At 34.3% G+C, this 14,467-nt stretch overlaps 2 protein-coding genes across 5 annotated transcripts; one reads left to right on the top strand and one right to left on the bottom strand.

Moving 5' to 3' along the window:
• Positions 1-2,072: 2,072 nt before the first annotated feature.
• LOC131002616 (acyl-coenzyme A oxidase 4, peroxisomal) lies at positions 2,073-6,355 on the top strand. 2 transcript variants are annotated; one of them, XM_057929076.1, is made up of 13 exons: positions 2,073-2,345; positions 2,535-2,639; positions 2,853-2,959; positions 3,147-3,224; positions 3,320-3,443; positions 3,533-3,606; positions 3,703-3,762; positions 3,999-4,108; positions 4,351-4,510; positions 4,717-4,793; positions 5,496-5,667; positions 5,759-5,851; positions 6,003-6,355. In XM_057929076.1, exons 1-13 carry the CDS (start codon positions 2,318-2,320, stop codon positions 6,132-6,134), a joined length of 1,320 nt encoding a protein of 439 aa, XP_057785059.1. In that variant the 5' UTR covers positions 2,073-2,317; the 3' UTR covers positions 6,135-6,355. The 2 variants fall into 2 exon arrangements, with proteins under 2 accessions (XP_057785059.1, XP_057785060.1); XM_057929077.1 differs by having other exon boundaries at positions 2,126-2,345; positions 2,488-2,639.
• Positions 6,356-6,991: 636 nt separating this feature from the next.
• LOC131002615 (phosphoinositide phosphatase SAC8) lies at positions 6,992-13,524 on the bottom strand. 3 transcript variants are annotated; one of them, XM_057929075.1, is made up of 20 exons: positions 13,144-13,513; positions 12,512-12,583; positions 11,924-12,051; positions 11,744-11,835; positions 11,612-11,669; positions 11,289-11,345; positions 11,144-11,175; positions 10,918-11,000; positions 10,729-10,835; positions 10,037-10,123; positions 9,853-9,930; positions 9,381-9,445; positions 8,884-8,982; positions 8,672-8,771; positions 8,208-8,316; positions 8,048-8,120; positions 7,853-7,946; positions 7,634-7,720; positions 7,357-7,423; positions 6,992-7,282 (listed from the first exon to the last, which is right to left on the bottom strand). In XM_057929075.1, exons 1-20 carry the CDS (start codon positions 13,307-13,309, stop codon positions 7,155-7,157), a joined length of 1,782 nt encoding a protein of 593 aa, XP_057785058.1. In that variant the 5' UTR covers positions 13,310-13,513; the 3' UTR covers positions 6,992-7,154. The 3 variants fall into 3 exon arrangements, 1 of the variants encoding a protein (XP_057785058.1); XR_009094363.1 differs by lacking the exons at positions 6,992-7,282; positions 7,357-7,423; positions 7,634-7,720; positions 7,853-7,946; positions 8,048-8,120 and having other exon boundaries at positions 8,263-8,316; positions 8,672-8,757; positions 13,144-13,524; XR_009094364.1 differs by lacking the exons at positions 6,992-7,282; positions 7,357-7,423; positions 7,634-7,720; positions 7,853-7,946; positions 8,048-8,120 and having other exon boundaries at positions 8,284-8,316; positions 8,672-8,779; positions 13,144-13,524.
• Between the last annotated feature and the right edge of the window lie 943 nt (positions 13,525-14,467).

Raw genomic sequence — 14,467 nt, 5'->3', positions numbered from 1 at the left:
AGTAAATTTAAGTCGTTAAAATAAGAAGCATTGGATGAAATTGTGTTTAAGGGATGAATCCCCTTATGTCGGCGCCCAAAAAGTCAAACGAGTTGATTAATTTGATTTGTAGTGCATGTTATTTGCATGAAAAAATTCGAAGAAAGCAAATTTGAGTTATTTTCTTTGTGTTCTTTTTATTTTTTAATTTGATTTGATATATTAATTTATTGATGATTAAAATATTTTTTGGCTGATACACTTACATTCGAAGAATTCCCTTACTATGATTGAATTTATTCAATTAATTAATTTAATTAAAAAATATTATTATTTGAGTTGATATATTAAGTCACTGACAATTTGAGTTATTTGCTTTCTATTATTTTTTTATTGATAAAAAATTAAATAAAAAATACTATTTTGCCAATTAATTGCCACGCAAGAATAAATACGCCACGACAAATATTGACAGGCCATGTTAGCCTAAAATTTGGCCGGAATTTGAATTAGTTGCAAAATCAGATAAAATCAAAAGTTTAGTAATTATCACGTCACGGTTCAAAGTTTATATGCAAAACTAGAATTGGATGAAAGTTCAGTATTTTATGGGCAATTAACCCCATAAATTATAATGTACGACAATTAGTGAAATTATTAAAATGAACAATCTAAAGCGTGTGTAGAAGGAAGTTGGACGCGCCATGTTGAACACATGTAATTCGAACGATTATTTTATTTGTTTCGAAAATTATTTTATTTATTTTTTTGCTTCGAAAAATATATTACTGATTTGTTCCATTCATTTAGAGATTCTCCTAAAAATAATTTTAAATTTGTTTCCACTATTTTAGGCATGTCAAACTATTTTATTTATTTTTTTGTTTTTTCAAAAGTATATTACTGATTTGTTCCATTAATTTAGAGATTCTCCTAAAAATAATTTTAAATTTATTTCCACTATTTTAGGCATGTCAAACGTAAAAGATTAAAAATAAAATTAAAAAAATAATCCAAAATTTGAAGAAGCCATTAAAAAAAAAACATTTACAAGATGATCTAAAAAAGAAAAAGAAAAAGAAAAGAGTATAAATGACAAAAAAATATAACAAGAATATTTAATAAAATAAATTTAATAAACAAAATAAAAAAATACAAATGAAAGAGATAACGATTTAATACATAAAAAAATATTTACACTGAATTGATTTTCATCTCACTAAGTTAACGATTATAAGAGATAAAAATTTCATAAATATTCCTCCACGTAATAATATTAGTAGTTGTACTGTCCATAAAGATCCATTTCCAACTATTTAATACCCAATTTTTCTAAATAATAAGATTTTCAAAATAACAAATAAAATATGGTCCACCCAAAATAATATTTAACATCAAAGTTTCATTAAATCAGACTCCCACACATTTATTAAACAAATTTAAAGATAACTAATAACAAAAAGCCACGACAAAAAAATTTTAAAAAATTTGACAGTAAATATAGTTCTCGTTTCGCAGTTGGATAAACAAAAATCTAACACAACAATAATGCGGTAGAAAATAAATTACCGGTTCATTCGATCTTGAGGGTTCCGTGAAAGCCAAAAAAAAACCAATAGAACTTGCTAAAATTCAGAGAATAATCCCTTCACCCTCATAAACCCAACGCATAAAAAAATTAGCATGGAAAATGGAGCAGATGAGGAGTTATTCATAACTTTAACTGCAGAAATCTAAGCTCCCAAAACTCAAATAGCGACGTGTCGATTATTAGTAGTAATTGGTTTCGGCGTACAACACAACACACCACAAACCGGAGGTATTGTCCAAACCAGGGACAACTTAAAAACTACTCCCTCCATCCCACTATAAATGGCTCATAACTTTCGACACCAGAATTAAGGAGATAGTGTAAATTTGTCAAAAGAGCTAGGATCCTCACATTTTCAAGAGTTAAATGTTTCCACTTTTAAAAATAGGCCACTTATAATGAAACGACCTAAAATGAAATATAGGTCATTTTTAGTGGAACAGATGGAGTAATAAAAATAAAATCATGATTTTATAAAGAAATACACGTGTAAACATCTTACGGTGAAGGCGTTATACGCAGGGTGGTAGTATAGAGTCTTCCTTGAGGGTGGGGAATAAAAATTTAAAAGTGGGAGCAAAACCGGAAACAAAAAATGGCGGCCGCCTAGCATAGACAAAGCCCCATTTCTTTTATCTTCTTCGCCCATACTTGATATAGAATTTAAATTTGGTTTATTCTCCAATTCTTTTCTTGTGCTTATCCAAGTTCTCTATATTCATTCTCAATTGTGAGAAATCCGTCGCCATGAAAGTTCCAGCTTCAAGAGCTCAAGGTTTTTCACACACACGCGTTTTATTATTTTTAATTGGTTTATTTGTTTTCCTTTTCCATTTTTGTAAGGTTGCTGGATAATCGTGATCGTGATCGTGATCGTGATCGTGATCCGGTTTTATTTTTAATTTTTTATTCCTTAGTAATTCACTTAGCTGTAACACCGATAGATGGTTGCAATTGAGTGCAGAAGATATGAATAAAGAGGCGAAGAGCACGTATTTTGATTTGCCAGCGTTGGATGTTTCCGTCGCATTTCCTCAAGCAACTCCAGCTTCAGTCTTTCCTCCTAGCGGTAGGTTGACAGATTGCAGCTATTTTATAGAAGAACTAATGCGTATATGCGTGGATGTCAGTTGTGAATACGTATATTAGAAATTAAACTCTTGTGCTTGTGATATTTTTGTATATTTGATTCTATTTGTGCTTTACTTTTTTTTTTTTTTTTAAGAAACACAGGCTTTATACTTGGTGTTGATTGTGCTAATTCTGAATTATGAGTTTACAGTGTCGGATTATTATCAGTTTGATGATCTATTGACTGCTGAGGAGCAAGATGTGAGGAAGAGAGTACGAGAGTGCATGGAGAAAGAAGTAGCTCCGATAATGACAAAGGTCTGTGACCAAATTGATTATATATATTCTGGTAATTCGTACAATATATTTCTGTTGTTAGCCAATATGTTTAATTAGTGATCATGAAAGGGCTTCAGCTTATTAATTCTGTTTCGTAGAGATTCAGATATACCTGCTCTTCTGGCCACTTGTTAGGTTTTAACTGCTAAGTAAATGTGCCTTTCAGTATTGGGAGAAGGCAGAATTTCCATTCCACGTGATTCCGAAGCTTGGTGCGCTGCGAGTAGCCGGTGGCAGTATCAAGGTACTTCATTTGGAAGTCTCCTGTGCTTTACATTTTTCCAGATGATGACTATGAAGATGGAGGCGGTTTGGTATCTAACTGCATAATATATGTAGGGCTATGGTTGTCCGAACCTCTCCATAACTGCAAATGCCATCGCTACAGCAGAAGTGGCAAGAGTTGATGCCAGCTGTTCTACTTTCATATTGGTGCATTCCTCGTTGGCAATGCTGACGATTGGTAACCTTGCTAGTGCTTGTTGATTTTGGTGTTGCTTCCTTGATGGTAATCAGACCTATTATTGTTATTTGTTTTTCTGGTAAGGATAGGACTTTGTGGAACAGAAGCACAAAAGCAGAAATATCTACCATCTCTTGCAGAACTAAAGACAGTAGCTTGTTGGGTGAGAAGAATTTGCAATGCATATTACTCTTTTCTTCATGTGCGCAATTTTTTTTCTGCAAATTGGTAGCTAACTTGTGTTGTTGATTGGAACTAGGGGCTAACTGAACCTGATTATGGTAGTGATGCAAGTGCTCTGAGAACAACTGCTAGAAAGGTTTGGAGTACAAACTTTACTATATATTTCTTTCTCATTTCTTTATACTATCTGTTTATATAGAATGTTGAATGAGCTTATAGGGACAGAATTTCAGAAAATAATTAAAAAATCATGATTCCTGAACCAGTTAAAGGCGTGTGACGTGCGTGTTATGTCTATATTAGTTTGCGTCAATGAGTTTACTTGTGTTGACCACTATTTTAGATGGACTTATTTTGAATTCAAATGATCAGGTCGAGGGTGGTTGGATACTTGATGGCCAAAAACGCTGGATAGGGAACAGCACTTTTGCAGATGTTTTAGTTATTTTTGCTAAAAACACTGCCACAAATAAGATTAATGGGTAAGTTAAAAAAAACAGAATGAATTGACTCTTGCTTGTAGTGTTCTGCCTAAGCAAGTTTTGTCCATGTAACTAAACTTTCATTCTCTCTCTATAAAATTAGTTGTTAGGCAGATTTAGTTTTTCATAGTTTGAATTGATCCCTGTTTATCTTGTGATGGATGGCATTGTTTCCTTGCTGCTGATGATCCAAATTCTAGCAGACGTATCTACATTATTTAGCTGATCTGAATTTGCTACAGATTCATCGTGAAGAAGGATGCTCCAGGCTTACAAGCAACCAAAATGGAAAACAAAATTGGCCTAAGAATTGTACAAAACGGTGATATTTTACTGAAGAAAGTTTTTGTACCTGATGAAGACAGGCTTCCTGGAGTTAATTCATTTCAAGACACAAACAAGGTACAATATCATGGAACTCGATGTCTTGGCTGGTTTATTCTGTTGCCTGAATCAGTAGCACATCGTATACATAATGATATCTTGAAGAAATTCCTTGGCACTATATCTTTTTCATCAACCTTCTGCTTCGAGAGAATAACACATCCTTGTCTCAGTCGAATATGATTTCTTCAAATTACTAATGATTGAACGTTACCTGGAAGTAGGTGCTTGCTGTTTCTCGCGTCATGGTTGCTTGGCAGCCCATTGGAATATCGATGGGTGTGTATGACATTTGTCACAGGTAATAACTAACTTCTTATTTTGCATTATATATATATACATATATATTTTCTGGAGCTTCAAATGACTAGATGAGAACATGCATAAAAGCTGTAAGCCACTATTTCTTAATTTGGTCGGAGAAGCCATCTTTCTAGGACTGTCTTAACTACTCTTAATGTGATGTCCTGAGCTTAAACTTAGTATGGACTTTGCTCATCATTCAAAGCTTCCTAAGAAATGGTCGACCTTGGGATGCAAAGAGTGACTTTAATTGTCTGCTTTGATCCCCTTAAGAGGGTGTTTGGCTGAGCTTATAAGCTCCTCAAAACAGCTTATAAGCTCCTCCAAAGTGTTTGGCAAAATAAGCTCCCAAACAGCTTATAAGCTCCAAAAATAAGCTCCCCAAAAAATAAGTTCCTCTACCCCAACTTATTTTTTTATACTCTCATATGCAACAATCATTTTACAAATATTTTTCAACTATAATTTATTATTTTCATCATATATCATTCAAATGTATTTTTCTTCGATTTTCTCTCTCTAGCAAAAAATTCTCTCTCTAGCTTATAAGCTCAATTATCCAAACACTTTGACAACTTATAAGCTCTTAAAAATTACATCTTATAAGCTCTGAAACATCTTATAAGCTCTTTAAAATAAGCTTAGCCAAACACCCTCTAATTCCTTCCTTGAGCTTTATGACTTGGATTATATATGGAAGGTACCTAAAGGAGAGGAAGCAATTTGGTGCTCCATTGGCAGCTTTTCAGATCAACCAACAGAAACTAGTACGCATGTTAGGTAATATCCAAGCAATGTTTCTCATTGGTTGGCGTCTGTGCAAGCTGTACGAGAGTGGTAAAATGACTCCTGGTCATGCTAGCATGGGCAAGGTAAAATATTGCTATTGTACTTGGTTAATCAAGAAACGTGAAGCTTGGCTCATTTCATCAGTTTTAACTGAAGAGTTTCTTTTCAATTCAGTCATGGATTTCCTTGAAGGCAAGGGAGACAGTTTCTCTTGGGCGAGAATTACTTGGTGGCAACGGGATTTTAACCGATTTTCTTGTTGCAAAGGTACGGTACCATGTAACCTTTAGTTCTATATCTGGCCAAAGTGAATTTTTCGTTATAGTATATTTGTTATAGCAATGATCTTGCATTGTTTAAGAGATGCAATATGTCTCACGACTATTTATCTCTTGCTACCATGTCATTATTTTCTCAGGCTTTCTGCGATTTGGAGCCCGTATACACATATGAAGGCACTTACGACATCAACACCCTTGTAACCGGCAGAGAGATCACTGGAATCGCCAGTTTTAGGCCAGCTGCATCGAGCAACCGGAGTCGCCTGTGATACCGCCACTCCACGAGTTGGCTGGGTTAAGTTGTTTGGCTTCTGTGTTCAAGAATGGGTAGTTGGATTAAAAGTGTATGTAATTCAGAAGGAATTAGCATACAAATGTTCCAATAAATTAATAAGAAACTCGACCAACTACATTCTTGTTATTCTTATCCAGTTGAATTTCTTATATTAATATTATAATGATTATTAAATAGTTATTATTCATGATTCCATTTGGTCGTGCACTCAAGTAAAGTGACCTCTCCGTCTATTAATAGTAATCTCACGCGATTTGGAGTTTTTTTTTTTTTTTTTTTTTTTTTTTTTTTTTAGCGATTTCCGCAGCTCCAGAATATCCATTGCCGCTGGGAATTTATCTGGGACAAATTCAATTCATTTTAGCTTGCGGACACTGCACACAATCTATTCGTATTCTATTCTGGCAAATTGAGACACATCAAACTAGGTGTGGTTCGAAAGAGAACTTTTTTATTATAGGAATTATGTGAGACAATCAGTAATTTATATGTTCAGTGCAATAAACTGTACTCGTGCAATATATTAACTTTGAGTACTCAACAAAAATCACAAAATCGCTATACAAAAGGCGAAGTTAATTTATTGTATAATGCTTACAATTTACTGAACTGGACGTTTACTGCAATTTCCACCTTTATCGTCATAAAAAGATCTTGAACCATTTCCTATGAAACTAGGCAAAGAATATGGATTAAATATTTTACGATGTGAGGATATACAACTTTTATTGATGTCAACTCATGGCATCACCGAGATCCATGAATCTCCATAACTAGACTGTAACTAATAACTACGGAACCAACCAAATAAAACTATGCTCACCAATCACATAGTAAAAGAAATCACTGCAATACGAAATGACCTGCAAATTATTGAGTTTTCACAGTTCATCACAGGCTCCCCTATTCGTAGTTTTATTAACAAATTTCAACAAACTTGTATTCGGCTAGTGTACAGTGTTCAAATAGTTTGGAAAAGCGCGGTAAGTAGCTTCTAAAACAGACCACACAAGCGAGGCCTCGAACAGATTTGCCTCCCATTGGCCTTAATAACTGCCATCAATCCAGCAGTTAGCCCAGCACAGACCACAGAAGATAGATATTGTTGTGCATTTCTGCCAGCTGCAGTATATACCAGACGAAGTTAGTGGCCGTTTTCACATAGTCAAGCATGCTCAAGATAAATGTGACGATACCTTGATTTAATGTGATTGATGTCACAGTCAACCCTCCAATAACTAAAGCTGATGCAACCGGAAGATACTGAAAGTAAACAGTTCCTAAATCAGAAAGTAGCCATCACATATTTCCTAGTGTGTAAGAGAAACACACATAGAGTGAGGGGATCTTTGATTAGCCAACTAATGGACTTCAAGCTAGTTTAATGAGACACAGAGAGTGAGGGGATCTTTGAAATTCCAATTGTGAAACCTGAAATTGAATGTGACAATTATGCGCAAGATTATATCTTACTGAGAGGGTATCAATTCCTTTGGGGTGGAATGGGGAGGGCCTAATTCTGCTCACAGTATAGTGGCCACTGATAAGATCGATAGCATCCTGCGAGGTATAGATATCAGGATCTTTAGTAACCAAAAGAAAAAGTAAGGTAAAAATATGAAAAAGGAAACACGAGGATGATGATGAGGATAAAAGATGAACAAGTATGAACAATAGTACTAGATGATTTACCTGCCGAACCCCATCTTGAAAATTATTCAAGTAATATCTTGACAGGGCACTTATCCCATCTTTTATAACACCAGCCATCGTTTGTTTTCCATATCTGTGAAAATAGCAACCAAAAAAATCAGACTTTGTGAATTTCTATTTATTAATATCACACTGTTACAGAAATTTAGTAATTTCCCCATGTTATATGGTTACCTCACAAGGTCCCGCTTCAGAGCATGCGTTCCAGAGTACTCAAGGCTTATCTCATCCCCATGCTCTACCCATACTGCCATGAATATCATAGGAAAAAAGAATAGTACATTAGTCTATCAAAAGTAGCATTCTAGAAGAATTAATCACATTTGGTACATACAAGTTTTAAAAACTTCAAAATCTTCACTAAACATCGAAATGTTTTCAGTTGAAGAAATGGCACCAACTTTCTGTAGCTGAGAATTCAAAGATTTTTGTGCAAGGTAGCTCTGCACTTGAAACATCAAATTATTAATATGAAGAATTCATGATTAGGAATGCAAAAAAAAAAAAAAATACAGTAAAGTAATACTTCCTCCACCCCACTAAAAGTGACATGTATTCCATTTTGGGTCGTTCCACTATAAGTGCCTATTTCCATAAATGGAAAAATTTAACCCTTAAAAAGGTGCGGGCCCTACCACTTTTAACCAATTTACACTTTCTCCTTAATTCCCGTGCCGAAAAGTTTTGAGCCACCTATAGTGGGACGGAGGGAGTATTTTTTTACTATTGATAGGGAAAAGTTCCCGTGCAAGGATTGCTAATAATCAAGTAGAAGAAAATGGATATGCTGCCTCCAACCTGTGTCACATTTGTTCTATCAAGGCAATCGATGCAGTTTGATCTAACTACTCCCTCCTGTTCTGCTAGAATCTTTCCTTCAGAATCTAAAAGGAAGTATCTGTTCAGCTGGAATAGTAAATATTAAAAGGGCATTACCAAGATCCAGCATAGTTAGCATTCACAAAAACATTTCACGAATAAGAACTTCAAATGCAAAGTCCATATATTACCCTTGCTTCTCAAAGTCTTCAGAAAGTTGGTCGTACAGAAGTTGTATATTATCAAAGTTCCCATGGCCACATGATTGGTGGAAGTCAAATGAGACATACCTGGAGCAACAACAAATAAACAGGAAGCTATATTTTCTTTTACCACTTTAAAAACATGGAGAAATGGAGAACGGAGATATAAAGAATTAAAACAGATCACCAAACTGCATATTGCTAATTCATAGTTGGAATGAAAATTTGTAGTTCAACACAACATATTTATGAGTCATCTATAATCCAAGCACAGAAATTTTGAGCAGTCAGTGGATCAGTTATGCTCCTTCAGTAAGAAATTGATAAAAGGACAAGCATTCATTTCGTTAACTTCTATTAGAATTTAGAATACCAATATCAAAACTTTAAAGTGGGATTATACGCTCCAACTGGGACTCCATGTTCCTATCTTTAGCAATTTGCTTCCTAATATGCAAAAGAAAGGTCTACAATAAACAACTCACCTCACGTTCGGAAGTTTTTGCATTTCTTCTTCATAAGCTGTACTTAACATACCTTCATCTCCATGCTAAAGACAGAAACAAACAGAGAGTTGTGAGAAGTTTTACCCAGTCAAATTTGTATGAGACTTTTAATTAGGCACTAAAAACAAGTACATTACATAGTGGAATTTTGATAATTGAGCAGGTGCAAATGTCTTAGAATATAAGTAGACATGTCTTTATTTTTATGTAGGTGTCTTCTGAAAGCCAGCAGGATTAAAAAAACCATATGTACTTACAAAAGCAAAGATGAATTAAGAAACAGAGCCACTTTATGACTACCATGAATGCAAAATTGACCAAGCAGAAAATGACCGAATTTTTACCACCTTTGGACAAAATATTAGCAGAAAATAGCATAAACAACTAAACTGTACTCATTCAACAGCATATTGCTTGGGGAGTGTAGGGGTATCAACCAAGAATATCTAACCTTATCTGTCAGGTCAACCACAATACACCCTCCATATCTTTTCAATAGATCATTGAAATGGCGTTCCGCAACCATTGACTGATGATACAAGGAAATATATTAATGTTGGCAATGAATAAAATAGTGAACACAGAAAAACACATTACTCTGGAACAGGAAGTAAAATAGAGAGGTATGTACATACTGTCTGTTCATGGTTAATTATTTGAAGTCGCGGTTTGTAGCTCAAATCAACAATTTGCTCCCATAGAAGCGGAATTGATCCCCGAACCTGAAAAAACAGGGTTCTGAGTTTGCTTTTCTGTGGTTAAAGCATTCAAAAGAAAGGGTATCCTCTCCAGAGTCCAACTATTCAATGGACAGTCAATCTAATAATATATATTAGTGGACTCAAAAAAACTTTGATAAGTAAACATGAAACTCCACAGTTTAGATTACACTGAACAAAGAATATAAATAAAACCTCATGAAATTAAACTTTTTTTATGGCTTCCCTACTTCACAGTATCTCGATTATTAAGTATAAAGATGCCTGTAATACATGTATACATTCCAGTTTAGATATATCAAAAGTCCAAAATCAAGATGTTTCAGCAGGGGGATATCTCAGAAGAGAGCAAGTCTACTTCACAGGATAGGGGATGAAAACACCACTGCTTCCTTGCGATGACAAACAAGCATATGCTAGGGTACAGCAACAGGAGGGGAAAAAAAAAGCAAAATGTGAAGCTGGAAAAGCTGTTTTCATTCCTACTGTTGCATGCTGATTGATAGGTATACTATCTGCTTTCAATAAGAGAGAGATCAATCGTATCAAATAAGGCATATTCACAACAATGTATCTCCTACAGGAGGATGAAGATAACTGAAGTGCACCTGCAAAAAAGAAGATATATGATCTTTAAATTCCAGCAGCTGCTCAGTTTCTATAAAATTAGCAGCATCTCCTTCTAGATTGGCTCCTCGTCTCCACATTCTTGTTCCTAAATAAAGATGTATAAAAAGTTGAATTCCAAGGGATCCAAATTAATGTAACATAACAAAATACACCCCATATTTTGTTACCTAGGCGCCTCGTACACCTCCGTGAAACTATTTTTATAATAGCAGGAGAATCTTTCAGCTTCAGTTCTCCAGTCTGAAAGCTTTAGCCGTAGTCAAGGAAAACATTATCTTTTTTTCTCTATAACTTTTTTTATTCCTAACTAGCTGCTTGGTACAAGAAACAGAACATAAAATTCCATGTGTGTGTGTGTGTGTGTGAGAGAGAGAGAGAGAGGTAAGGATATTTCCTTGTAACAAAGGGATGATGAATTCATCAAGCTGCATGATCAAAGTACACAATTAGAAGAAAAAAATAAATAAAACAAATCCAACAGAGAACTTGTAGCATGCTCTTTATCCAGCATCAGTGGAAGGTGATACATATATCAAACCTTATTCTCAATAAGCTCCTCTAATAAATTCCGGTTCCAAACAAACCGTGGGTCACCCTGCAATTCCAGAATTCAGTTTAATGTAAAAAACATTTTTCATTTTTTTTTTTTTTAAACACTAAGGAAACAAGAGAGGTTGAACAAAATTCCATCTATGAGGCACAATTAATGTAGTGGAAGAGCTTGGCATATTTTTCAATTTAGTATCTAGATTAGTCAAAGAAGCAATAATTTCCAAGTAAATGATGTAAAACTGATATTTGTGTAAATCTGTATGAATCCATAAGCAAACCAAATAGAAACTTGTAGTTAATTCAACATACCTGCTTCCAAATTGGCTTACTCTCCCATCCTTTCACCAACTTGGATCTCCTCTGCAAGCTGGTAAATGTATCAGCTATCTTAAAGACAAATAAATAAAACTGAGTGTAAGACAAAGATATACAGAAACGTACTTCAGTGTTATATCAGTTCCATAAGAATAGTACAAGCCAGGAGTTGATTCAACTGTCCTCAACAGAGTCATAAAGTAATCTTCATCCCTTTTCTGTAGAAAGATACACTTGTTGTTACTTATCTAGTCAAACTGTCAGGAACTTTGAAACATTAATTAAATGAAGAATGCAAAACTATACTTCTTGACTAGTTAAGATTCTTGAAGCTTCATTGCAGGATATAAACTTCATTGACGTAGCCAGGAAAACAGGAAAACCAAGATAATTTCCAACTTCCTTCCTAGAAGTTATAACCATAACATATGTACCTGCAAAAGGATAGCAACATGCCTGTCAGGTTGACCAATATGATAGACAGAACAGCGGCACGTTACCAAACAATGAGATAAGCATACAACCAAATGAATTAAACCTAAGCATCAATTGGCCCTTTATATGCACATTCCAATCTGATTGTAAATCATGTTTCCTTTGGAGACATTCAATCTAGTCAATGTAATGAGGGAGTCGTAACCTGATAGCATTATGATGCAATTTATTTTGAATGACTAAATAATTTATACAATCGTCAACTTACATAATTCAAGTCTTATATCTCTTTCACATCCTTTCTATTACATTAAATGTATGAACTTCAACTTGCAGTTTCTGGTTCTGAATTATTTCTGTTGCCAGACATTTTCATTGTTGTACGAGCTGATGATTATTCATAATAATGGTGAAAGTAAAGTGCACTGAGGTAGAACACAGACTAGTTAAAAATAGCACCTGCCAGCAACCTAATTGTTCCAGCAACACCATATATAGTCGAGACTTTAGGACTCCCAGAAGGGAAATCACCTACATTAGAAAAATTTAAACACCACATCAACAATAGATTGAGAATGAGAAAGTTCAGCAGCGAAGTTGTTCTAACACAAAAGAAAAAGGAAAGGAAATGGAAAAGAATATAATCCAAAATAGCACCTCCTCATGAACACCATTAACATACAGTGGCGTATTAATCCAACATATGACTAGAATAACTGATTTTTTGTGCTGCAATGACATTATAAATTGGTATACTTGATAAATCAAAAGAAAATTGCTATAGCTGCTAAACGGTAGTTTATACTGCACAGGCTAATAGCAGCTCCCACATTCAGACGAGCAAATCCACCAAATAACAAAACCTCCTTTTTGTTTAGATGTATGTAGCTACACCTGCTGTATAACAGGAAAAGCAAAAACTACACAAAACAAATACAGAAAAAAACTAAAATTTAAGTGACAAAATGCTTCTAACAAATAAACATTACGATCTCAGAGATAATTGACAATCAAACGAAAAATTATATGTATAGTATCAACGAATAATTAGCACCTAAAAAAAACTCATTAGATAAGAAAATTTTACTGACCGTTGTTGCTAAGCTTGTCAATATTTCCATCTAATCGGTTTATTGAGAAGCCTTGATCAGGCGATTCCACGGATTTGATCACTAATTTGTCGGTGAATTCCTGCAATTCTAATTCGCTCCACAGATTGAAACTACCATTCGAATTCGATTGGATTTCCGTCTCCATTGCCTCCTTTTCTGAAATTACTTTTTTTTTTTCTGAGAAAAGTTTACATTCGGAAAAATTCAGAAGATAAACAAAATCGGATGCGTGGATAGTAACAAGGGGTCAACGATCCAATTGATGCGAAGAATCTGAAAGAAAGTTTGTTACAACTGACGAATTAATCAATAATAAGTTGATTAAGCTTTCTATTTTATAGTTACTGTACTTATCATAAAAGTAAGGAAGAATTCTTTTAGTTGATAATTACGGAAGATTTTTTTTAGATGATAAATTGATAATTAAAGAAGATAAGAAGCGTGTATTATGGAAGGGAAAATTGCACCTAAATACACAAATTTTGCCAAAAATCCATATTTGACGCGAAATTAAGATTTTATATTTTAATACATCAACTTTCGTTGTTGTCCAAATTTGACACGACTTAATTCTTAAAAATTCAAAAAACAACCCATTTTTGTAAATAATTATACAAAGACCCACTTATGTTATAATTTGGGACATTTAAACCAAAACAAGATATTTCCTTATGATGTTTTCTTTTAAACCATTTTAGGCGCGGATCAAAGATTAAAAGAAAACATCATAAGAAAATATCTTGTTTTGATTTAAATGTCCCAAATAATAATATAATTGGGTCTTTGTATAATTATTTATAGAAAGGGGTTGTTTTTTTGAATGTTTAAGAATTAAATCGTGTCAAATTTGGACAACAACGAAAGTTGGTGTATTAAAATGTAAAATCCTAATTTCGCGTCAAATATGGATTTTTGACAAAGTTTGTGTATTTTCACGCAATTATCCCATTATGGAAATTGGGAATGTTTGCGTTGTTGCACCTTTATACTCCCTCCGTCCACGAAACAAGTACCTACTTGCCTCTAAATTTTTGTCCACGAAACAAGTTCCCACTCTGCTTTTTGGACACATTTACCCTCCCTTACTTTTAAAATTACTACACTTTACCAATTGGGCCCACCATATTCCCTTTTAACATAACTAATTAATCTCACCTAATTAAAAGAGGAGTCTTGAACACAATCTAGACTAAGCTTTTAACTATGTTGGGTTGCTGTGTGGTGGGTGACTGAGTCGAGTCAAGTAGGGTAGGTGTTGCGTCGATGGAGGGGCGGTTGCCGCCAGAGTCAGTGGGGAGAGGTC

Source organism: Salvia miltiorrhiza, unplaced genomic scaffold (genome assembly GCF_028751815.1).
Source record: "Salvia miltiorrhiza cultivar Shanhuang (shh) unplaced genomic scaffold, IMPLAD_Smil_shh fragScaff_scaffold_156_1, whole genome shotgun sequence".
Classification (NCBI taxonomy): Eukaryota; Viridiplantae; Streptophyta; class Magnoliopsida; order Lamiales; family Lamiaceae; genus Salvia; species Salvia miltiorrhiza.
Note: the sequence above shows the minus strand (reverse complement) of the source record. Positions and strands in the feature narration are given on the sequence as shown.